The sequence below is a fragment of the Coptis chinensis genome, chromosome 6 (genome assembly GCF_015680905.1).
Source record: "Coptis chinensis isolate HL-2020 chromosome 6, ASM1568090v1, whole genome shotgun sequence".
Taxonomy (NCBI): Eukaryota; Viridiplantae; Streptophyta; class Magnoliopsida; order Ranunculales; family Ranunculaceae; genus Coptis; species Coptis chinensis.
In genome coordinates, this window is record NC_141461.1 from 84,733,440 (window position 1) to 84,759,227 (window position 25,788).

General features: G+C 36.7%; 3 protein-coding genes across 10 annotated transcripts; 1 reads left to right on the forward strand and 2 right to left on the reverse strand.

The window, feature by feature from the left end:
• Nucleotides 1-6,025: 6,025 nt before the first annotated feature.
• SHOC1 (shortage in chiasmata 1) lies at nucleotides 6,026-13,836 on the forward strand. Of its 7 annotated transcripts, none has more exons than XM_086569474.1 (9): nucleotides 6,026-6,383; nucleotides 6,455-6,499; nucleotides 6,588-6,668; nucleotides 6,765-6,839; nucleotides 7,586-8,917; nucleotides 9,744-10,265; nucleotides 11,235-12,746; nucleotides 12,874-12,994; nucleotides 13,598-13,836. In XM_086569474.1, the coding sequence occupies exons 1-8, from the start codon at nucleotides 6,129-6,131 to the stop codon at nucleotides 12,919-12,921; spliced, it is 3,870 nt and encodes a 1,289-aa protein (XP_086425600.1). In that variant the 5' UTR covers nucleotides 6,026-6,128; the 3' UTR covers nucleotides 12,922-12,994; nucleotides 13,598-13,836. The 7 variants fall into 7 exon arrangements, with proteins under 7 accessions (XP_086425600.1, XP_086425597.1, XP_086425596.1 ...); XM_086569471.1 differs by having other exon boundaries at nucleotides 12,893-12,994; nucleotides 13,127-13,836; XM_086569470.1 differs by having other exon boundaries at nucleotides 12,893-12,994.
• Nucleotides 13,837-16,356: 2,520 nt separating this feature from the next.
• On the reverse strand, nucleotides 16,357-19,857 carry LOC147494985 (ribosomal RNA small subunit methyltransferase G). 2 transcript variants are annotated; one of them, XM_086569479.1, is made up of 9 exons: nucleotides 19,592-19,857; nucleotides 19,424-19,504; nucleotides 19,195-19,284; nucleotides 18,884-19,050; nucleotides 17,736-17,805; nucleotides 17,174-17,253; nucleotides 16,969-17,031; nucleotides 16,780-16,856; nucleotides 16,357-16,654 (listed from the first exon to the last, which is right to left on the reverse strand). In XM_086569479.1, exons 1-9 carry the CDS (start codon nucleotides 19,667-19,669, stop codon nucleotides 16,554-16,556), a joined length of 807 nt encoding a protein of 268 aa, XP_086425605.1. In that variant the 5' UTR covers nucleotides 19,670-19,857; the 3' UTR covers nucleotides 16,357-16,553. The 2 variants fall into 2 exon arrangements, with proteins under 2 accessions (XP_086425605.1, XP_086425604.1); XM_086569478.1 differs by having other exon boundaries at nucleotides 17,165-17,253; nucleotides 19,592-19,777.
• Nucleotides 19,858-20,068: 211 nt separating this feature from the next.
• Nucleotides 20,069-25,743, reverse strand: LOC147494986 (zinc finger CCCH domain-containing protein 43-like). Its single transcript, XM_086569477.1, has 7 exons — nucleotides 25,263-25,743; nucleotides 25,147-25,191; nucleotides 25,007-25,060; nucleotides 23,292-23,411; nucleotides 22,456-22,743; nucleotides 21,151-21,423; nucleotides 20,069-20,598 (listed from the first exon to the last, which is right to left on the reverse strand). The coding sequence occupies exons 1-7, from the start codon at nucleotides 25,611-25,613 to the stop codon at nucleotides 20,416-20,418; spliced, it is 1,314 nt and encodes a 437-aa protein (XP_086425603.1). The 5' UTR covers nucleotides 25,614-25,743; the 3' UTR covers nucleotides 20,069-20,415.
• Between the last annotated feature and the right edge of the window lie 45 nt (nucleotides 25,744-25,788).

Consider the following 25,788-nt stretch of genomic DNA (forward strand, 5'->3'; position numbering starts at 1 on the left):
ATTAACTATATGGAAGGCGCATTGAGTCCGTCGAAGTTAGATGTAATGCAAAATACCGAGGACAAGTTGAATAAGAGCAGAGGTCGTGAAATTCGAGATACAGACAGTTGATAGACTGGAGATTTAGCAGACAAGGAAGGTCATGGAATTCGAGATACAGACAGTTGGAAGATGGAGGATTTTTCGATCCTTCACGGATACAATAATGAGTTCTACGAAAGAGAAACGGAGGGGATAAGACCTTTCGCGGACAAGATGTTAAGTTTGAAGAGTGAGAGTGAAGGGGATGAGGCCCTTCGTGGATACGCTAATGAGTTTTATGAACAAGAGCCGATAGATTGAGACACTTCGTGGACATATTGATTGATTGTGAAGAGTGAGTGCCAAGGGAAAGAGACCCTTTGCGGAATGGTAGTGAATTCTATAAAGGAGAGCTAATAACAGAGAGAGAATAAGGACTTCAAGTCACGCAACCAAGGACTTTTAGCAAGGAAAACGCCACGGAAGTAAGGCTTCTTCAATCCCAGACTATCGAATCGCGGAGTAGAGATTATTTATTACTGACGCTCGCGGAATCATTGGAGATTTCTAGAAAGAACCATAGCAAAGAGGCTAGAAAGATAGAGAAAGTGTCATCAAGAAAAAAGGTTAGAAGAGGTGTAGTGCACATACATATAACGGAAACCTACGGAGATCTGAGATACACATAGTTTATCGGCTGAGATTGGAGAACTCGGGTAAGTAGTGATGAAGGAAGAGTGAGACGAGTAGAGGATTATAATACAATTCACGGCCAACAAAGTCACAGGGTCAAGAAAAATGAGAGCGCAGAGTTCAAGAGTTCGCTGACAAAGAGAGTAGGAACTGAGTACTTGTCACAGCCCGATTTTCTAAACAATTAAAAAAAATGAATATTTGAAATATAAATATCTCAAACATCACTTGGTTCAATTGTCTAAAACCCTATGGCCGGGGATACAACACATGTCAAAACCTAAAACCCACATCACAACAGGATCAACTTAACACAAAAATCTCCAAATTCCTCAACTATCACTTTATTAAAAACTTTCTTCCATCCCAATACAAACATAAACAAACTTTAAGAATAACAATTTCCAACATCGTATTCTTATGTCATAAAAAAATGTAACTTACGTTATTACATCCTTCCAAAAGATCGGACCTAATAAATTAAACTCCCGTGATCGCTCGGTGAGAATCCAAATCACACGCCCTTGATTCCATCGCCTTCCACCTATGTTCCTAAGAACACACCCACGTTCTTGAAACAAAGCAAATACATGGGTTGACAAATTGAATTTGGCTTTGGTATGAGTAGACTAACTACATATAAACATTATCATACTTTAATTATCCAAACAATCACTTTTTATTATCTCATAACTTAATCATTCACTTGGAAGGCAATGTAGTTCCGCCTCATCATTCTAACCGCATAATTTCTTCCCAAGCAAGACTTCCATTATATAACTTCATTATAATAACTTCGTTTTAATATACGACTTAATAATTGAATTACAACTTACCGATATCCATTCTTTGTATAAGGGTAGGACCAGCCTCGCACAAAATGTTATTAAGTCCTACCTCCTCCCGCAAAGAAAGTTAGAACTTCTAACATTTGTTAATATCCTACGGTATTCAAAAGTAAACCCAAGCACACTCGCCAATCAACTTAATTTCTCTTATTAATTAATCAATTACTTTTCTTATACACATATTTCACAACCTATGTACCTTAGGTCATTCCCGCCACATTCGAGGAATACCTACCTTACATTCCTCAGACACTCGAGGAATACAACTAACCCGCAAGGCGAATACCTTGGTTCTCTCTAGGGTAGTCCAAACAATCCTGGTCATTCACAAGACATTCAATGAATACCCTGTCATTCATGGCAGACATTCAATGAATACCCATAGATAACGCTAACGGGTCATTTATGGCACATTCAATAAATGCCCACCTAACCTATGACATCAACAGTCATAAAACTCAATTCCAAAACTTGAGGCGTGGAGAGTTCTAAAAGAGGGATAATTTTGTTTACGCATTATTGAACCTTATGTCATATATTATTTCAGAGAACGAAAGAATATCTTGATTCAATTAATTTTGGTTTACGCGTTATTAATTTCATAGATGTATAAGTGTCATAACATTGCATGTAATAAAAATACTGCAAAAATCACATAGTACACACGTATATATATAGAAAGGTCTTAGCCTACAGCCAAGCATGCTAATAGCTCTAGACCTATCCTAGTAGACCGAATCATAATCCGAGTTAAAAGGTCAACTGGTCAAACTCAACCCTAATCAAAAGTAAACTCTGGTCAAAGTCAACTCTGGTCATAGTCAAAGTCAACCTGCCAAGAGTCAAGAGTCAACAGCAGTCAACCAGTCTCAAACTCCTCTAACCCAAAAGCCCAAAGCCTAAAGCCCATAGTCTAAACTTAAACCCATGAGTGAATATCCAAAAATCACTCAAGCCCCCTTGCCTGATTCGGCCCAAGCCCAATCTAAACTTACTGTTCATAAACTATAACCTGACCCACTTGGATTTATAAAACCAGCCCACACAATCAAAAATCGGCCCAAAGAAAACCAATTAGAAAAGGCCCAAACAAAATAAGGTTTTTGGCCCAACCAATCTAATCCAAACCCGGGCCCAAGGTCCAAGCCCAAAACATCCATCTTCTTCCTCCAGCAGCCACCCAAATCGGCCACCACCAGTTCGGCCACCGCCCCGCACTTCATCACCTCGGTTTTAACCCCCATGAAAAACCAAACAACTTTAATGAAAGAACAATCTTCAAATCATTAGATCAACTATCCTCATCCAAACTAAATCTGGATTCGCCCTCCATTAAAGCTTGTTCAAAGCTTCAAGCTTTAACAGCTGCCCAAACAACCATCAACAACCCATAACCAAACAACAAAAACCTCACAACAAAAATCAAAACAAAATAAAATTAAACAACAACAAAAACGAAACGGTTCGGTTCGGTTCTTGCTTGAACGCCATTAATGGCTGTTCAAGCTTCACGGCACTCCCACTCTCAGACCATCACCTATACTTCACCACGCACAGCCAAATTCAAACAAAACAAAGCTTCAAATAACACGAAAACTTTGGACGCCATTACTGCTCCGCAAAAGCTCCATCTCACGACACCAACAACCACCAACCGCCGTCAATACAATCAATTAGACTCATAGACACTTATCTAATTCCACCATAACATTTACAGTAAACATAAACAATCACATTCACACCAAACAAAAATAGTGCGAGTTGTTTCTTTTGGCTTTTGGCGAAAACGCAAAAGCGCATAGCCAATAAGTCGACCACTGTTTTTTTTCAGCAGCCGTCATTAATCCAAACACCACTCGCTTTAAGTTTTCCCGAGACAGACGCTTATTCGTAATTGTATACGTAGTTAACACTACACAGTATACAGTAAAAGAGCATGTGAACAATACTGTGCGATCTACAGTAAACAACGAGAACTTTATCAAACATAATATATCTACTCACTTGACGTAACAGCTCGACGAATCCCTCTTCGTCCGAACCGTCGCGCTCCACCTCTCCAGCAAACCAGCTTCTCTCTCTGCCTCCATTTTCATTATTTTTCTTATTATTAAAACCCTATTCTCTGAACGATGTGTTTTATATCTTGGGTCCAAACCCAAGCCTTCTACGAACTGAGCCCAAAACCGTTTCCAGCGTATCCCGAAATCCAATCCGACGAATTTTGAAAATAAATAATTTAATTAATTAATAAATATAAAAATACGTATAAAAAAACACGGGGTGTTATAGTACTTCACGGACAAACGATCCAGTAGCAGAGTACATGGATATGAAATGTCCTGAAGAGAAGAAGACTGCATACAGTCTCAGGATACTGCGGATATCTAGAGTTCAAAGAGAGAGACAAGGAAGTTCAAGGACTTCTCGGGTCTGCCGTTGTCATCGCTGTCGAACCCGAGAGGGGGCAAATGTATTAGCCATATTGATAGATAGATCATATAGGTATTGGGCCAAGAGATAGGCCCAAGGCCATATTATAGCCCATGAGGTAAACCTAAAGAAAAGAGAGGAGATATAAAAGAAAATGAGATAGAGGGAGAGAGGGGGAGGAGGAAAAAAGGAGTGATGAGAACTACGGTGTGGCTTGATCCCCCAACAAGGGGGTACGTAGGCAACCCACATGGGTTCAGCCGGTCAGTGAGAATGAGCACTATTCCTCGAGAAAGACCTGTAAGATCGGAGGTAGAGAAAAGAGATATAACACGAACTAATTTTTAAATGTCAATTCAACTAAGTTGCACTAATATGAAATCTTAACCATCATATACCAATCATGAATAATAATCCTCCTAATCAAAATGTTAAGAGCATAATAATCCATGCAAGTTCTTGACTAATGAATAGGTAAAGGATGATTCTTAAAAAAAGTATACAAATTATTTGTTGCTTAATTAGCTGACCATGCCAGTTAAAAGCTACATATATATGAAATTTTGAAGTGGGTGATGTTAAACTTCCAAGTGAGTTGTCACAATGAAATTTGATGAAACACATAATTAACCCCACCCCTATCATTAATTCTTAGAAAAATATATACAAGAAGAAGAGATTAAAGAGATGAGGATATTATTCAGAGATTTCCTCCTCGTGAGGAAATTGCAGTTCACTCGTTTTCTTTTCAAGGCAGGCGAAGGTGAGTTGGGTTTTGGAGTGATGATATCGGCCTCTTTTCTATTTTTTGTTGGTGCCAAATTTCAAATTTGTGTGTTGTTTTGCCATCAAAATCATGGCATATTAGAACTTACCGCAAATCCAAAAAATATTTGTCACAGTCCAAAACCATATCAGTGGCAAACATATGAATAGTGTCATTTATTTTCCAGCTCTGGTTAATCATTTCGATTCTTAAAAAATTCACTTTTTATACCTATTTTTTAGTAGTCTTATTAAAAAATGTGTACTAAAAATATAAAAATACTTCACGAACGAGTCAGTTTTAAAATATGAAACTGAATAAGTAATTATGTAATTCAATAATAAAATTAAGTAAAACCATATATTTAAGACTGTAAACTATATTTTTATATTACTTATAACATTAAATACTATAAAAACTACATATGACACTAATAAATATAATTTAATAATATATAAATGAACGTTTTGAATTTTTATATATTTTTTTATGTTAAAAGTACGATAATATTCGGTTTCAGTCCGGTTCCGGTTATGAAAAGATTCATTTATTTAAATCATTCGATTTTCGGTTCTATATAGTATGGTTTTTTTACTACCCATTTTTAAATGGTTTCTATCAGAGTCACAAAAATCTCCGATTTTTTCAAAAAAACGTAAAAAGTCTTCAAATTGACAGGTTCCTGAATTTCAAAACGAATAAATAATAAAAACGGTAAAAGTGTCTGAATTTTTTATGTTTACCGATTTTTTTTCATTTTTTTTTTAATGATGGATAGCTTTCTATTAATTTTTTAAATATATTTACTTTCTAAATTGCAATTATTTGGAGGATATCGTAAGATATAAGAAGACTTTACATATATATTTATAAAATTTGAATTTGATATATGCTCGAAGTAACCTTGACATGATGCATGATCACACAGTGCATACTATTTTATGTTTTAATTATGTATAGTTTTCCTGATTTTTTTAACGAATTTGTATGAATTAATAATTTCTTCTTTGCCGAATTGATGACGAATTCTGAATTTGTTACTATGGGTTCTATAGGGTAACCATTGACGCCCTTAGTGGTGACAGTCATGACTCATGTGGCATTTAAATCAAAGTCGGGTTATCGTTGCAAAATGAGCATACTGTTAGTCATTCAGAGTGTGTTTTCTGGTGACGTGGCATGTGGTGCAAACTGACAACCGCGTTGCTTGCAAACAATTCTCAAATAACAACAGCAAGCATAGGAAAAAGCCAAAAAAATACATAACCGCTCAAAAGTTCAAAAATCCAAATATGAGACACAGTATATAATCCCAACTTCTATTCATTTCATTATATTTTTATTTTGTTTTTTGGTTTTGGGAGAAAATGAGGACGAGATTTTGGAACACAGATTACTTCAATCAAACTTGTTCGAAATTCGAGTTCCTTCCTCTTCCAGATCTTGATCAAATCGATTCTTCTTATTCATCATCATTAAAAAATATTATCGAATTACTTCGGTTTGACTCAATTTTAAACATTTCTTTAGAGATTGAGAGGTTACCTATTGATAATGCTCTTAATAAATTCTTCTCTGATGTCCTTCCTCAACCTATTGATGTTTCGGTTGGTGAAAACAAGGTGAGTTTTGAATAATTTTCTGTTGATTTTTTGCGTTTTTGGTTAATTGATGTTTGGAAATTTGGTTGTAGAGTCAAAGTTGTGGTGATGATGAAGAATTGAACGAGGAGAAGAAGGTGATTGATTGATTGAACTTGTTTTGAAGTGGATTTTGTTATATGAGCTGTTGGATTATGTAGTTTTGATGTTTGTTGAAATGTTTAGAAGAATTCAAGTGATGAAGAAAATGATATTGGAAGCTTCAGAATGTTGCGGTTTGAAACACCAGAGCTGGATTGCTTTTCGGTATACAATCTTTCCGTCATAGAATTGAACTGAAATGTATTCTGGTTATTTTGTTGATTCGAATACGATAATTTGTTTTTTTGTTACTTTTTTCAGGAGAAATCTTCTTTGGCTCTTGGAAATGAGGATAAACAGATTCTCAGTGAAGTTCCAGAGATCGAAATGCCTCTGGTAAACTTTTTCTATCTAGTATTTTTGTTTACTTTATTTTTTAAGTATTATCTGTCTGTTTTATGAGTAATGAATACAAAAGGTTTGCCTAATATTGATGGGTGGATATCGAAACACTGTTTAAGTTTTAAAGTCTAGCGACGTGGATATATGCACAACTGTCTAGTAGTTTAGCTCCAATGCATCAAGGAAACCTAGTAGCTGCACCGACTCTGTCGAGTCATTCGAAAAACTAGGAAGCATTACAGTAATTATAGTATGAGTCGGACCAGGTAACAACTACAAGAATATGGATATCAAATTTGTATCAAAGTGCTAGGTTTACGATTCTATATCAAATGAGCCAAATTTTCCTATGTGTTAAAACTTTGTGGCAGTGTAGACCTTAACCTTTTTTTATTTTTTTCCTGTTAGAACATTTTTCACTTGAGCATGGGGTTGGAACTTGGAAGGGTTAACGGTAGAAATAAGAAATAAGTAATTTAGCACTACTGGAACGCTTTCTAAGAGTCAAACTCCTATCCCAATTTTGTAGTGTTTCATGTCTGTATGGTATATTGGTCAAATATACATTGAAGAATGTATCTCGTTAAGCACCATTACAAGCATTTGTATACAATCATACATCGTAGAGCCGGGTCTGCAGGTTGTAGTGCCTGCTATTTCCTTTCCTGGTTTTTGAATATAATATCCACTTGAGGTTATGGATAAGATACATTGATCCTGAACTTGGATCTTTTTAACAGGATATGCACGATGAAAATCTGGAGGAAACGATTCCATATCCTTGCAAAGTTTCTGAATCAGTTTATTCAGTTCTACAAATAGCTAATGAGTACAATATGGAGCAAACCAATGATTATTCTGTTGAAGATGATAGTTCTGTTCAGGAAAGAAATTGTCTTTCCCCTGTTAGATATCCACTTCTGGAAGTGAATGAGACTGGTTTGGAATGCTTCAAAGGTCCATCCACAGTAGAAGAGTTTAATCTACTTATAGAAAAGATCGAGAGTCAACACTGGACCCAAAATAATAACCTAACTGGTGATGGCAAAGGACTTCTGGAATCTACTGACATTGACATCTTAGAATGTTTATCAGAAAATTCTCCAATAAAGCGTCTTGATCCTGAACCAGCATGCATTAACTTTATGCTAGAAGTGGACTTTGTATGCCTAAACGAGACTGCAAATCTTGAGGGGGGGTCGGCTAATCATCCAGAGACATTAGATTTGACTTTTACAGTGACAAGCCCGATTCATGTTGAGGAGCTCCAGATTCTTGATGTGGATTCCTGTCTATCCTGTGAAGAATTTGTTGGCTCACACTCAGCAAAAGAACCCGAAACCTGTGACCAGATGTTTGGGGAAAATTTTAACTGTAGTGTGAATTTCTATGAATCTGTTATTAGTCACGAGCTCGCTCTTGTGGACGACACATTCAGTTCATTGCCTATACCTGTTCTCTCTGATGACACAGAGATATGGTCTGTCTCTGTTGTTCTTGATGGAATACTAGCTCAATTAAAACCACACCCTCCATCTGCATCTGATGTGATATACTTAGATTGGCATCTTTTGGAGAAAGATAGATGCCAGCGTGACCTATGTTCCTCTTGCTGGAACATATTGGAAGAAATCGGTACTTGTAGCGTTGATACAGAGCTGAAGTCTGCTAATCATGAAATGGTGGTAATTGAGTTTGTTCTGGGCAGTGAACCATCAGATGGTCTTAATGAATTAGAAAGCAAGGAAATATTGAATGAGCGTGTCACTGATGTTTCACCAAATAAGTTGATAAAAGATGAAGGAAAAAATTGTGGATTTGGAAAATCAATTGCAAAGAGAAAGGCGGAGATGGCTCCTAACTTATTCAAATCTATGTCACAGTTCAGTGATCTCGATTTTTTCTTAAATCCGAGGAATGCAACTACTCGAAGAAATAGTGAACTACCTGTCAGGGAAACAACTGACTCAGAATCCGAACTTCCTAGATTATCAACTACATCCCAGAAGTTGGAGGATTTCAGTGTTCCCAAAGCAGTTTGTGAAGGTGCTAATGTATCTCAAAATGCAATGGTATGCTCTTTCCTTAAGCATGAGTGTATTTGACTACTTTGTTTCTTCATCAGATATACAATCATACAGAGTCCAAGATAATGATGATTAAGCTGTAGTGACTTTCTTAATTTAACTATTTTTTGTTCTAATTTAGCAACAGTTGCATAAAATAGGGGCATTAATGTCCAAAATGAAAGTGCTGTTCAGTTTTGGTTTTGGTGTAGTATTATGTGTTTGTCTAAGCTGAAAACTTTAAGTTCCTTTGTCTTTGAGTTTTGAGATGTATCACATTATTTTACAACCTCCATTGAGAATGACTTCACTCGAAAAGCCCGAGAGTTGGATAGAGGCCCAACAGTGTACCACTAGGGAACAGAATACTTGGGTAAAAGCTTAGGTGAATATGCTCATGGGTCGTGATGGGCTTGGGAGGTTCCACTCAGAAAAGTTATAGTTTAGCAGATATCACAGTACTCTAAGCAATGAGTTCAGATGAGAGTCTGATTCGCCTAATATATAGACTTCCCACCCAACCACCACAAGATACTTTTTCGTTTCGTGCCTGTTCATGTATTATGTTTGTTGTATGGAATAATCTTTGTTGGTTTCTTTACATGCTTTACAGGCATATAGCTATTCTATGGTAAAACTTTAAACTTTCAATACTCATTGGCACAATAAGTCTTGATAGTTTTCTATTTGCTTATCATAGCTAAGAACCATGTGTTTCTTGTCTGAGATTCTGCTGTGTTATAATATGTTCACTTGTTTTTAGTTTATACGTTCCTCACATCCTAATATTCTGCAATATCTTTCTGCTATACTGACACTAACTACATGATAGGAAGGACTCTCAAAATCGATGCCTGCCCAGCATGGGGATAGTAAGGACCAAGACATGGAACAATTGATGAACTTTGTACCGGTTGAGGAGAAAGATAAATACATGGACCTGTTGAAACCTGTAGGAAATTTTGAAGCCTGCAGTGTGCCTATGTCGGTTTCTAGCATTCCATTACCTATGCACTCGAAACAAATAGATTCAGGAAAACATTATTTTCCTGATATTATTATTATCATGAACACTCAAAGCTGTGACAAAGAAATGCTAATATCCAGAAGAAGCACTTACCAAAAGATCCTAGCAATGGAAAAGGAAGGTGCTCAAGTTGTGGAACGCGAAATAAATCTCCCTGTGGATCTTATCTTCAGTGCTGCAATGTGCCTAGTATGGTACGATCACATAAATATTTGGAAGAAGTCAGCTGGCACAGATGAAGCTTCTGCATCTATACCTTTGTGCATAGAGAATATTGCAACAAACATTTTGATGTCACTGAGCTTTGCTTTCAGCCACTGCATTTTGGTAATGTTTCTTTGTGTATTTATATATATTTGTTTTTGAGGACGAAAAAAAAGAAAGAAAAAATTGATTCGATTATGTAAACACGTTACAGTAAGTCAGTCTCCAGCGTAGAGGCGCTTCTTGCATCTGTGGTATTTTAGATTCTGTCTCACCAATAAATCATCCACTCATCCCTAAGTGCAATTGATATTAATAGCTTCATATATACCTTCAGTAATTCTTTATTTATTGTACGGTTGAGGATTATCTAAATTCACAGGAGTTGCGTGAATGTTAGTTTATGAATTAGGAACTGAAATGAATTGTATTTTGCTGAAATCACAGTATATGAACACTGTGATAACTGATAACTTTATGGTCTTAAATATGTTGCACATATCTGATATCTTACGTTACATCTTGTCGTGTTTCAAAATTGGACTAGAGATTAACATTTCCGTTTTTGCATTGTTTGAAGAGACTGGGTCTTTTTGGACACATCATTTTGGTGCTGACATTCTTGCCAACCATGGAGCTAGACTAGGTTCTAATATCTGTGAACACTTTGTTGGTATGCCTCCACTTCTCTATAAAGTGGAGGACCCCCACTTGACCTTCTTTAGATTCAGCAACATATAACTTGGTGCAAGTATATGACATGTCATAGTTTCTGCTACCTACATTTTTTTCCTTTGTTTCCCCCATTGTATATTCTGCACTTCCTGTCATTTATTGAATAGTTACTTATCTAGCCAAAATAAGTAGACTAGATGGAAGGGCAAGGAACATATTTATAGAGTCGTTATATGTTCTTTTAGTTCCAGACTTTCAGTTGTTCATAACAATAGTGGTGACAACAGCTGTTGTGCTCTGAGCTTGAAGGATGGAACTCTTTATTTATATATGAAGTTTCTACATATTGTCATTGGAGCTTAGATGCAACAATTTTCTTGCAACCTTACTTAGCTTCTCCTCCCTATTTCTCCTTAGGTATTCGAGGGGGAAAGCAGATTCCTTGCTGCCGTAATGGAATCATCAGATGGACTTTATGCTGCAGCAGCTAGCCTGGGAGTAGATATACAACTCTTCTGCTCGTGTTCATCTGAGTTAACTGATGAAATCATTCTTAATTGTGTTTCTTACGCTTCTAAACTAAACAGAAACCTCTATCCAAAAATGTTTGAATCAGAAACCCTTGCAGAGTCATTTCTTACGAGGTTTACTTCGATTAATCCACTCTCAGCTCATGCAGTACTTTCTTCAGGGGTGTCACTTATAGATTTTCTTAAGCGGTCTCATGACCGCAGAGTTCAAGCAATTGGGAAGTATCATGTTCCAAATGAAAGTGTTGTTCTTTTTAGTGCTCTCTGTAGATATGGAGAGCAGGAAGAATCTAAATCTGGAGTGACAGAATGTTCCTCTGCATCTTCTGCTCCAGACTCAGTAAAAAGTAGATCAAAAATTTATTCACAGAACAAAAGGCAAAAATGTGTCATGGACCCTCAAGTGATTGACATATCAATTAATGAATACTTTGGTCCTGAGACATTAAACCAATCTACAGATGGCAACTTGAAGGCTTCTGCTTCTGCGCACCACACCCAACCAAATCAGGCCAGAAGTTTCTGCAATAGTCGTGATGCATCAGATCAAATTGATGGGTTTGATTTCTCTCTGAATGATAAATTGTTGTATCAGGGACGGTGTCCTAATACTTCTATGATGGACAATTTGGCCAAGAAAACCAGGAATGGTATCAACAGATCGGAGAACGGCTACAACGGTGAAGTTGTCAACCTCGACAACAATAACTTAGTGGATGAGGACTTCTGCATTGAAGAAAATTCTTTGTTGAGAAGGCTTGAGAAAAGGAAGAACCCCGTAGTTGGAAGCTCTTCTAGTGCAAGAAGATTGTCATTTGGTACAGACAAGTATCCTGACTTTCCTTCCATTGAAGAGATAAACTCAGGTATCTGGAATTGCTTAAAGAATCAAAACAGAAAGTTTACGGGTAATTTTGATCTCACAAATATAGATTCTGACAAGGAGGATATGTTGCCATTAAAAACCCGAGGAGAACCCCTAATGGAGAAAACAACGCAAAGATCTAAAAGCAATTCCCTGAGACAAAATGTTACACGTCCTTATGGGATAATGCCTTCCTCAGAAGTTACTCATTCACCAGGTCTGCAACAACAGTCACCCTGGACAACTGAATTTCTTAACAAAGTTAAAGAGAAGAGCAGGATGCATCAGGAAGCACTTCTTAGCCACAATGCTGCTACTCTTTGTGGATATCCTAATCAGATAGAAAACACGGCCAAAAGGAAGAGTCCATCTACTCTCGACGGCTACAGGTACCAAGGTGGAAGCAATTCCAAGAAAGCAATAAAAAGACAGTGGCATAAGCGATTCATACCACCACCAACTGCTTCAAGGACTGGAAAGGCTTCGGAGTCCCTTAGTCAGACATGGACTCCAATTGACAAAAGAGCTAGACAGGTCTGTTTCAATTGAACTTTCTTTCAAATATATATTCGTATTGATAAAACATTATAACCGTTTCAATTGAACTTTCTTTAAAATATAGAGGCAATGATATATTCATATTGATAACACATGATAACAGTATGCTCAACAAACTGTAGACTCTGTCTTTTACGAGGAATGGAAATGACAGACAAAGTAAGCTGGTATGGACAAACAGTAGCATTCACAACCTGAAAAGACCGCGGAATTTTCTGTGAAAGGTGAGATTTGTTAATTATTCCAACATATATTCCAAATTGGATCAGGTTTTGCAGTTTTTCCTTCTTACCTTGCAACTGCACTAAAGATTATAAAACTTTTGAACAGTAGATGACAACATTTTCCTACTGTAGGTTCCAATTATCTTCCTAACCTGGTTGACGTTTAAATGTTCGCACCAAGCACGAAGGCTACATATTCTGGTCGTTAGTTACTTGTAACATCCGCTTTAAAGCTAAATGATACTCAGGATCTTACAAGTATTTCTGGCTGACTCGCATAATTGTACCAGACATATCTAAAGTTTGTACTATTTGGCACTGAGTTCATTGACTTGCTGAGACACTTCCAGGAATATCACAATGACAAAAGATTTAAAGGCATTCTGGAATCATCTCTTGTATCTTACCTAAAACTCTAAAAATCTACTATTTTTTTTCTTAGTTCTTACATAGCTTATTTAACGGCAGCTGGTTCTGGAGTGATGATAAATGTGTTGTCACTGCGACTGCTAGATTTGAACTTTTTGTTTAATTTAGTATCAGAGCCTGTATGGGTTTTGTTCTTCATGCTTATAATTGCTTACACTGGCTAACATTGTGTAGCTAGGGCCAATGGAATGCCTGAAAATTGGTAAAGCAGTACTCGCGTCGTGAGGATGAGCAAATTCTTGCCTTAGGCCTTCTGTAGTATGGCATACGGGGTTGCAGAGTTATTTGAAGGCTAGTTACAAGAAACTTGATTGGTGAGATATTGTAATCCTAATCTGTGCGATAATTACCATATTTAGGGCTTCTTGTAACAGTTATTATCACATGCTAATTGTTAAATAGTAAATGATTTAGTTAAACTTCCAGTGATACAGAACATAAATTTCTAATGTGACTTCCAGGACTGAAAATCCTTGGACGGTTACCGTGTCCAACAACCATGATCTAGTATGGACTATGGAGGGAAACAACTGAGTTTGTTCAGGTCTTTAGTTGTTGACTTAATAGCCTCTTCTCTGATAAAACAAAATTTTAGAGCAGAGAGGATTTAGCCATTACCACATGAAAAGGCGGTGATGCAATTAGCAAGACACAAACCAACACAACTTTTTTTTTATTTGATTGGTAAGCCTATTTTAAATGAGATCAGTAACTTTTTGATGCTGGCGGGGTTCGAGCCCCAGACTTCTGGTATCATCACCCAAAGGTTTTACCGACTTTGCTAGTTGGCACCTACAAAAGCAAAAAAAAAACTGTGTGGGTAAGCCTGTTTTTAAAGAAAGCACTTACCAAACCAACACAACTGATCATGTTAATTATCTTTTCTGCTTTCCCTGCACATTTCATGAAAATGTATTGATTAATTTTCAAATGAATGCAAATAATTTTTGAAATTATTCCTTGGGTTCTCATTTTCCTCTGTATTTCCGGTTATTGGATTTGGTGTTCCTAAGACAATGGAGTAGGTGTTCATGTGATGATACATGGCTGGAACATCATTCCCTCTATTTTTGTTTTGTACTTTTGAAATGCCCAGCCAAGAGGCTAATCAGCTGTGATTCTATCTGCAATTCCTTCAGATGTCCTTGCGAGATAAAGCTGGTTTTACATTTTTACATGATATAAATGGTATCAAAGGTCTCTATAATTTCCCTTAGAATAAATCTGGATACAAATCATGAAAAGCTTTTAGTGGACATGAATTTCAAGAGAGGCTGTGACTGGAAGGACATCTGACAGTAAGTGAGAAGCGCGAACATGCTTCTACATGGAGATAGCTGCATCCAGTCTTCCACTGTCCACTTGCTCAATTAAATCTTTAAACAGTTTGGAAAGACAATTAGAATGAATAAAGATTAAAGAAATGAAGAACTCAACTGGACATGTACGTAAATTTGATGAGCTACATAGTACAGACTACATAGTATACTACATAGTCTATTATGAAGGAAATTTGAAGCATCAAACGCTTCCATGAACTTTATCAGTGAATAGTGATAATGATACACCCTCAAAGTAGTAGTAGTGGTGTAGAACAGGTCCGCTCTCCACCTTGGAGCGCAAACTATGACACAAAGACCACATAAGAACCATTATTAGTATATGTCTAGCCTGCCTTTCAGTTCCTTGATTTAGGTAGATGTTAGATTTTATTATCGAAATGGACATACATTCAAATGAACTACAATAAACTGTGAAGATTTAAAAGTTGGCTCTTCGGCAGGGGAGAGCAAATTGTCTCTGGACTTATGGTGTACGAAGCTTCTCGTCTAGCCAATTCTTTTCTTCCCATTCTTCACTGCCACCACCACTCCAACCGCAACCGCAGCCCCCATCACCACCATCTCTGCTGCCGCCACTACTGCCACCACCATTATAGCCACCGTTAGGCCCGTAGCCTTTGTAACCACCCTTACCATAACCATCATAAGGTCCATAACCTTTGTCACCACCTTTACCATGACCATCATAAGGCCCATAACCTGTATCACTACCTTTACCATAACCATCATAAGGCCAATAACCTGTGTCACCACCATTACCATATCCGCCATAATGTCCATATTCTCCACCAGAACCACCACTTCCCCCTATGTCAACGCCTACACCAATACCACCGCTGCCGATACTAATGCCAATCCCAGATCCATCACCAGTACCAATGTCAAAACCTAGTCCATTTCCACCAAGCCCAAAACCAATGTCAAGGCTTTCCGGTTTTTCAGTTGTGGGTTTTTCTGATTCCTTGATATCCTTAAGAGGTCTATTAGCAGAACAGAGCCAGGTGCTCAGTAAAACTAAGAGGCACACATACAATACTAAGTTCAGATTCATTTTCATTAGTACTTAATACTTGGAAGGTGAGGTAGCCAAGTCCTTCGATTTATTTATAGTAGAGTGTCATAATTCATAAATTGTTCATTCCAATTGTTAATTTGGTTACTTTAAGTGAGAAAATTTGCTGCTCAAAATATGCAACACATGATTTGCAGTAGCAACAGAACCCTCTTTTTCTGGATTCATGTAGTGCGTCTAATTGTCAACTTTGCTATGTACTTGAATCAGCTTAAATCAAGGAAATTAAATGATTTTAGAATATCGAAATTTCACACACCTGTAAGACATATTATCTTATCTTTCATCTTGTATTTTCTATTTTTCTTGACTAAATATTTTATCTATTGAGTTTCGACTGGCAAATTTCCGACAATTCATAATCAGAAAGTTGAAGCCATTTAACATCAATTGGCATCAATACGCCCGATAAAGAAAAATGACCCATTCCGCCAGCATAAATGGATTAAGGTGGAGTCTTGCTAGTGCTGAAGCTCAAGACCATGACCAAGTTGACTCAAATGTACCTGTACAACATGTTTGTATACTTGTATGTGATATACTTCTCCAGAGAATTAATTCCAAGAGTTTCACAGGACAGACTGACAGGAGAAAAAGTCTCAGTACAACCTCTGCAACGCAGTTGTCAATATAAATTGAGAACTGAAATAAATTTGTTATTTGCACAGAATTCATATTTTGGGCTAACATACAATTTACTGGATCAAGAATACGACTATTTCAACTTGGTACTAAAGTCGGAGAGTTCTAGCAGCCGTATCCTAGGAATGACTGCTGCTTCTTCTCTTTCTTTCTGAGTGTTGTATCCCCAGTTCACTGCACAAAGCCAAATCAAATTAGCACCACAAACTGCAACTTTAAACTCTGCACAAGTTGACACAAAAAAATAATAATAATAAAAACAACAGTGAGATGTGCTAAGCCACAAAAGAAAATATTACCTAGATATAAGTTCCATGCATCCAAGTCTGGCTCTTTGATAACATTTCTAAGAGTTGCAAGTCGGTCTTCCACAAAACTGCTCAAAAGAGAATGATAAGAGCAAGTTCTAAGGAGTAATTATTCAACCATGATTTTAAATCTAGTCAAGCTCAATCTGGTTTTGAGATTGAGAGGGAAATGTATCTTACTGGAGGGTCAATCCCTGGTTTTCGGGTTTGCTTTGAAGCTGCTTAAGAACTTCTACCTTTGGACTGAAAACAAATTGCAGCAAACCGTTATAGAAACTGAATCATATTTGTGAAGGAAAACAACAGTGACAAGGATACCACGATCCTTCTGTTTCAATATTTACAATTGTTATGGGACCATTCATAAAAGGATTACAGGACAAACCCAGTTCCAAGACCATAGATTCTGTCAGAAGGAATTGTTACACCACCCAGCTCTTGTAGTAATGCATCAGCAAATCGGCTCTGATACAAAGATCAAGTCGAAGTAGTAAATTTCATGCTTCTCGTAATCACTCTTCGTTTCGCAACTTTTTTTTCTGAATTACATAACATTGAATGTTCAACTACGTTTAAGCTATAAATGTAAACAGAAAAGTAACTCATAGTTTCATCAATGCCAAATAGGGCACATGTGATTCCAAGATCTTCTTATGATGTTTAAAATGAGTATTGTAGTGCCTATAATCTCCTTCAATTTGCAATTGTTGGAGCATTTGATTTACTAGCCAAAGCATTTCATCAAATTCAAAGGAGTTATCCTGAATCCTCTGTGGTCATTCTGCTTTCACTATTTAAGCTTCTATCTGGCTCATATCTTATTATAACTTCTTCAATACATCTACTTATGTGATTTTTATTTTTATATTTCTTTTTCATCCGGAAATTGTAAATGAATTATACTAAAAAAATGTGTGTGAAGAAAAATAATGCAGTAAAAAGCAAACCTGTTTTGTAGTGACAATATAGAGTTTTGAGCTTGCAAATTTCAGAGTGTCTGGTACACCTGGATAGAATCTGCATGGGAGCACTTGAGAAATTAATTTTGTGTAAACCCCATCTTTCAAATATTAAAACATCAAGAAACACGGAGTCTCAGACACACACACACACAGAGGGGAGGGGTGTGGTGATAAGGGTAGCTACGTTTCCATTTTAGTTATGCATCCCAATCGGGGCCATGAGGAGTATGCCTTCAACCAATGAGAAGATAAGACCTAAGAACACTTTGTGCAGCTTACGCAACAAAAGTAGGAAATTGCACAACCACTATGCCTATAATAGTCATATTGACTATTTGTAGTAGTGTTAAATGAAGAGGATTTCAAACCTAACAAGAGTACAATGCATTTGGACACAATCAACAAGCAGGGATACTACACTCTATACCTAGATACTTCAGAAAATGTGGGCATTATTATATGAAAAATGTTAAATGTTCACCTTTACATAGGGTAAACAATTATTTTTCAAAAAAAAAAAAAACTTGGTTTGTAACAATTGAAGATTACCTTATTTCAGTTAATATGATGAAATGCTTGTCGCCACTATCTGTTATGTATTGATAAATATGTATGAGGGTAAAATGAAAAATGGCATAGGGATGAAACTTTTGGTGAGACTAAAGCAAAGAAAAGAAATAAGTGAACTAAACAGGAGAGTATATTAACAAATGATAAACAACGACAAATTCAAAGATGGCCTGGTAAAGTGCAACATAGATCTATAACAGCTCCAATCAGAAGGAATGCAGTTGACGATTCTAGAAGAGTGTGGACATAGCCTTATGTTTCAAGCCCTCCTTGTATCTCATATTTTTCCCTTTTTTTTTTATAGTTACAACGCTGTTCCCCAAAACCCTTAAAACTCCCCTTTTCCCTTGTGAAAGTGGGAATTGATCCCAAAACCTTGGTCCAACTGCCCAAAGACTTATACATAGGCATCAATTTGTTCCTAAAACTGATTTATAAAATATTTGTTAGCACAACAACCAGAATATAGTATAATAACCTATTTGTTTTGTAACAAAGCATACACTACTTGGCTTGCTTGAGTTGCGTTGTTTTACAATTCAATAAGCATAAGCAGTAATTACCTATTGGCACCAATCCAACTTGAAAAATCCTTCTCCAACCATTCATCCCTAACCTTTCCAAAAAGATCTATTAAAGCATCTCTATCTTCACTCCACTCATTCATAATTACAGCTTTAAGCTTTGGCCAGTTCTCCAGTATATCTTCAATGGTGAGTCCAGCTGCAACCTTGCACATTACACATTAAAAAAATGTCAGCTATAAAAACACAAAACGTGCACCAAAACAACCTACAGATTCATTAAAGTCAGCTATAAAAACATGAAACGTGCACCAAACAACCTAAAGATTCATTAAAGTCTATACACGCACCGAAGACTCCCGAACTGAAGGCATCCTGATTTCCAAAAGCAGTCTCACCAGTAACAGATTTTCATATCCAGTTTCCACAACAGGCCGAACCTATCACAATACACGAGTCACCCTATGCATTTTCATCCACTCTACTGAAAATATAAGGTTTGCAAGAAAACAAGGCAAGTCTGAAATGTGTATATTATTACATGAAGATGAAAATGAAAATGAGTATTAGAAAACTTACAACATGCATCTGATCAACAATCCAATTTTCCAGGGATGTGTCCACACCGTTGAATAGACTTGGCCATCTTATCTTAGCAGCCTATCATACATACTATGACATAAATATATGTATATAGATATATAATAAACAAAAAAAGGAAAAAGAAGGAAAGAAAGAAATGTATACCTTAACAGCAGAGAGAGAACTTTCTCCACAACTATCACATAAAACTCCATCAAAATCTAGAGCATACAAATGACCCATTTCTCTTTCTTTCTAGTGGGTGGCTGAGTCTGGGACTTTTAAAGATATATATACTGAGTCAACACCTCATTTTTGCCACTGTTTTTTTACAGAGTATCAAATTATGAATAACTTCAAAGTTATCGAATAGATGACTTTCAGTTGAATCTTCCAGTTAGAAAATTGGATGACATGGCCCATTTTGGAACTGTCAATATTTTGAAATGTGATTCTTGATATTTCAAGTGTCGATATATTTTCAAAAACGAAAAAATTTTAGTAGAAAAGACGGGAGTTATATTTAGTATTTAGACAGTCTAAAAATCAGATATGATTTACCAATCACTGAACAACAGTAGCCTTGGGTTCAGTACGACACCAAGAAAACAGGGATTTAACAAGAGAATACAAGAAAAACAGTGCAGACGAATGCTTCCTCATCTAATGGCAACAATAATAATCAACTGTTTAAGGATACATCTACAAGATATCACGTTTCAAGAAAATAACATTACAGCATGGTTTGGTGAGCTCGAATCTTCCCTGTTCAATCCCTTTATTTTACTAAGTTAAACGTCTAGAACCCAATCACAGAAATTAAGCACCAATGAGATGAAGGACAAAATACAAAACCTCAGCTCCTACCCTTTGGGGTTGTCGGAAAACATAAATAAATATTAAATGCCCATACACCCTCTACGCCTTTGGTTAAACCAAGCAAACAAAAGTCCTAATCATTCATCATTTTTGCTGTGTGCCGTTTCAATTTAATCCCAACCAGATGCTTCAGCACCTCCAGAAGTTGCGGACGGCATGATATATTGGGGTGGAGCTGCGGTGGGCACAACTGGAGAACCTGATGAGCCATGATTTGGTGAATGATCATATTTACATGCAGCCCCGTACTTGCAAATACCATAACGGCTAAAATGTGAACAGACTAACTGATCCTGTGTGACAGAAAAATAAAAGGAAAAGTTATATCACTGCAAACATAAATCAAACAGTCAACCACAGTTAATTTATGTGATCAAAGGAAGAAACTGAGTCAAAATCTTTCAATTCCATACGCACACAAGTTACACCTACTCTTCACTGCCTAGTCTTTGCAGTGAGGACCTGACAATCAAAAGATGATCCTTTTATTTGGTATCTACTCTCCTTGGACCTATTCATGAGATCCACCATGACGGGAAGTCAAAATTAATTTTAATAGACCTCTTAAGGAGACTATATCGTACTTCTAGCATCTACCGATCATAGTTATTATCTGTATTGATATCAAAACACCCTTTACACAAATTTCTGGATATTGATATTTCTAGTATATTAGCCTCCTATACATAATAACATTCTTTCAATCTTATCAGGTTGCTTCTCTTTACAACGATTTTGGGTGCAGCAAGAATATAACAACAAGGCACCAAAACAGCTGCAATGAAAAGATGAATTCAAGGAAACCAAAGATATCAGTTCGTGTACTAGGAGAAAGTTCAACATACCGGTCTGAGAGGCAGCCCCAAAGGACTCAGATTAGGTGATTTTGAGACTCGGGCCTTTGGGTGATGATACCGACAGGATGACTTAAACTTGCAGTCTCCAGTTTTTACATAGTACTGGCACTCCTGTTGGCCTGGTCTCTCGGGAAATTCGTCAACCGGCATCTGCTGCAGATGAGGTAAATAAACATTCGTGGGCTTTATGGAACCATTCATTGATGATGCAACTGCTGGCCTTAAAGTTCCTTCCAGTGGATATAATGGGCTTAATGGAGCCTAAACAAGACAAGAAAAAGACGTATGGTTCAAATGCCCATGCATACATTCAGTGCAAAGGAGTGAGATTTAATAAACAGCTTGATGAGCAGAAACATGTCTGCCTTTAGTCAATCCAAATGAAAAAAATTAACTTTTCCCAACAATGGCATAGAAGTGTCATTAAAAACAGGTGGAGATAAAATCGCTAGCTGTAAATGCCCCAATAATGTGTTAAAGGGGGCCAGGGGTCACACAAACAACAGGCACACACATACATAACACACTAAATGAGAAGACAACATTCCCCATGGGGATAGAGGGTCAAATCACAATAGAAATACACTTGAGAACATACACCAGAACAGACACCAGACAACGCTTCCTTTAAGTGAATACCTCTGCATAATTTTACAACCTCAGACTACATGAGGTGCTCTTATTTATATAACAAAACAGTTGTTCATTATTTACTCTGTTCTTTGACATTTCTCTGTTTCATCTCTTCTTTATCTTTTCCATCTCCCTTTATGCTTTTACCTCTATCTTAAGATAAGGTTCTCATGTTTTTGAGTTCCCGTGTTACCATCTCTAATCAGCAGTTCATTTTTCACTGACAGGAGTAATGATCATATCTAGCTCTTAACAATATGTTAAGGCCCACATGTTAAATAGGAAAAGTCAAAGGAGAATTTTAGACATAGCCTTTGCATTTTTGTTGGAACAATGTATGCAGAACCTTTTTCATTTTTGTTGGAACAATATATGCAGAGCCTGTGCATTTTACATGAACATTCACAACGGAAGGTCCAATATCCAAATATAACCAATGGTAATTGCAAACAATAAATGGAACCTAAAATACAGATAAAACCATGAACCAAGTAAGTGATATAAGATCTACAATTTCAAATGGAAAACAAACACATTGAATGCACCAAACATTATATCACCAATTGCTCAGATAGAGGAGCATATCAACAAATCTCCACTATTGTAAAATTTGTGGCATAAGTGAATAACATTTGTAAAAAATATTCAAACAAAACTTACTTGATATCCATTCCATTCATGACCTGAATGTGCCCCTTGAGGTGCCATCATCACCGGCACATAAGACCTGGAAGTTTCTGAATAAGGAACAGTATCGGCTGAAGGTCGCGGTAAAGACCAGGAAGCTACAGCCGGCTGTGAGTCAATTGATGAATATAATGGACCAGAACTGGTTCCATTATCACCTGAATCCGCACCTCCCGCAGTAGGATCAGGATGATTGAACCTGCAATTACTTGCGAATTTGCAAGAACCTGTACGCATGTAAAAGGGGCACTCTCTCTCTCCCTGTGACACAAAAACATATCTTAAATGCAATCTGAGGATGTACCATTGGGTTTATTGGTGTGGATAATTAAACCTAGTACACGGGACAACTACAAGGTTGTAATTTTCTTGTCGTTGAGATGTTCAGAATAGTCCCACATGGGATGTTTAAAGCCTTGCAGAGTCATATATAAGTTCTTGGGGGTCTCTACTAGTCACCAACTGGTTTTGAGTTAAATGCTCCTAAGATTTAATATGTATCAAATCAAGCTATTGTGTTTGGCCCAAAGGACCCATTTAGTCCACGTCACCACAGTATGTTGTCCATGTGTTAGGATCAATTAATGCCACACACGAAGGGGGGTGTTAAAATGTTTAGTGTAGTCCCACATGGGATGTTTAAAGCCTTGTTGTATAGTACATAAGTTCCTGGGCCTTTCTCCTCATCACCAATTAATTTTGAGTAGGATGCACCTAAAGTTTGATACTAGTAAGTATTAGAAGCAATTACAACTTTCCAGGCATTTTCTAATCGGTGGCATAATTTAAAGATTGTAAAAAAATATTACCGGTCTAATTGGCAGGCCCAGAAAGTTGAACTCTGCTGGTGGTCCAACCACACTTTTTTCACGAGGATGACGATATCTGCAAGCTTTACCAAATTTACAACCTCCTGATCTAAGGTAATACTGCAACAATTAAGGAATAATTATATCAATGTACTTACGTGATGAGGCTATGCATCTATCATCAAAAAGTCAACAGCTAGCAATACAAGACAAGATTCACAAAAACTAATAACAATTGTAGTGTCTACATTGCTGCACATCACATATAACCACATAGCCTCAGATGTCGCTCAAATGTCACACGTTGGGTTCAGATGTCGCTCAAATGTCACACATCGACGTTGCATATATGCATATGAGAGCAATGACATACAACTTCCTTCATGTTAAGGTATACAAGATTTTTTGAAAAATATTACAGAGTATATGCTTTTATAGTATGACGAAGAACTACTGCATAAAAGAGCTAAATACAAGAAACCCATCCACTGAAAACATGTAAGCCAGAGCTTTTTTTCTATAACTCATTGCACCCTCAGCCAAGTGAGTGTATCTTCTGTGTAAGTATCCATTTTCTAAGTTTATTCAACCGAAGAGGAAATGTAATCAATTACATGCGTACTCTCTAGATGTAGCATGCATGCTGGCAGAAAACATGTGGTAAGGAACCAAAAAAAAAAAAGCTTTTACGAGTCCATTAAGGCTAAAATAACTACCACAGATTGGGAAAATGAAAAAAGGGTAAATAATAAAGAGAGGGAAAATACAAGGCCCTCATATGTACATATTGATATATCGTCCCGAGTATCATGTTATCGTGGTATAAGGTGCATCTGATTAGTATTCATAAGAATAGCTTAAACTTTGTATTCATCGAGAGAGAGAGAGGGTGGGGCGGAGGGGGACGAGTAGAAAAGACGTTCACAAAAGAGAAGTCTCGGTCCAACGATTGAGTGGCATTGTCCATAAAACAAAGACGCTATAATTGTATCGTGTCAATTCCTACGTTAATATATTAAATGTAAGTGATATTAGTGTATTTTTTTTTATGGGTAAAGCGTGTGTATATGTATATCTATTAGCTTTACATATCTCGCTCAGGTCTGATATCCTGCTTTCTATCGATAATACCATTAGGAGATGAATGTAGGTCATTCAGACATTACAAGGCAATTCCAGTGATTAAAAAGTTTCCTTTTAAAATTGAAAGTGTTGATCAGGTCAGATACCAACTAACCTACCTACTACCGGGAAATTAAGGCACGTAAGCTCCTCTGTCCTTACACGTTTAACTACACCAACTACTTCACATTTAGTCATCAGATCGTGTTGTGCCTAGAAATTAGTTTGTATCCATCCAAGACTAACAATGTGAATGACTTTGTGTGTAGATAGACGAGATATGTAAAAACTGGGAAGTTACTAAAGTCGGGGCACTTTGAGACGGATGAAAATGGGGATACTTAAAGAGTATCAATAAATACTACGCAACTCTTACCTATAGTAGCATTATAGAATAATTTAATTATAGTCCTCGACAGCAAAAGACACACATTTCCCATACAAAACATGTTTCCATCTACGGTTTTACAAATTGAAACGCGCAATTCAATCAAGTAACTAGTCATTAACTTAAATATATTTCAAAGAAGTGTTCTGTGGAAAAATAGTCGGCCTTTATGAATGAAACAACCAAGTAAGGAATAGTAGTTAACCTTGCATTCTAGCTGCCCAACCTTTTTAGGCATCTCTTCCTTCTCTTCCACCACCTTTACACCCAAAAACAAAAAAAATGCAATATTTCAATATAATTAAAACAATTTACTTAAATCCAAATAAAGATAGAAAATTTTACCTGTTGTGATTCATCTGAGTCACCAGACAATGATGTCTTAAGTACCTACAAAACTCAAAACTATTATTAAAAATAAAAAAAGAAAAGAGTTAAATTATTTAAGGTGTTATTAATACCTTGGGGTTTTTGGAGTGTTTAGGATGAGGAAGAGGATGATTAAACTTGCAATTAGATCCAAATCCACAAGAAGCAGTCCTAACATAAAACACACAATCTGGTTCTTCAGGTCTCAATGGATAAAAATACCCTACTGTCCCTCCTCTTCCCTTTTTCTTCCCTTCTCCTCCTCCTTCTTCTTCTTCTTCTTCTCCTTGTCCACTACTAGTCTCATTCTTATCCTCTAACTCTAAAGTTTCTATCTTTTCAATAACAACAATGTCATCATCGGATTGTTGCTGCGAATTTGGACAAAAAGTTTCTTCCTTTAAGTCTAATTCATTTGAATGAGGCTCATCAGTGTTCTCCATTTTTTATTATTATTTTTTTTTTTTGCTATTTCTGTTTTCTTAACATTTCCAAACCCTAATTTTTTTCTGTTTTTTTATTTTTTTTTTGTGATTATTATTATTACAAGGAAGAAGATGAAGTGAACGGTTAAAAATGAGTTTTGGTACGGCGGCGGAGTATTTGTTTTATATTGCC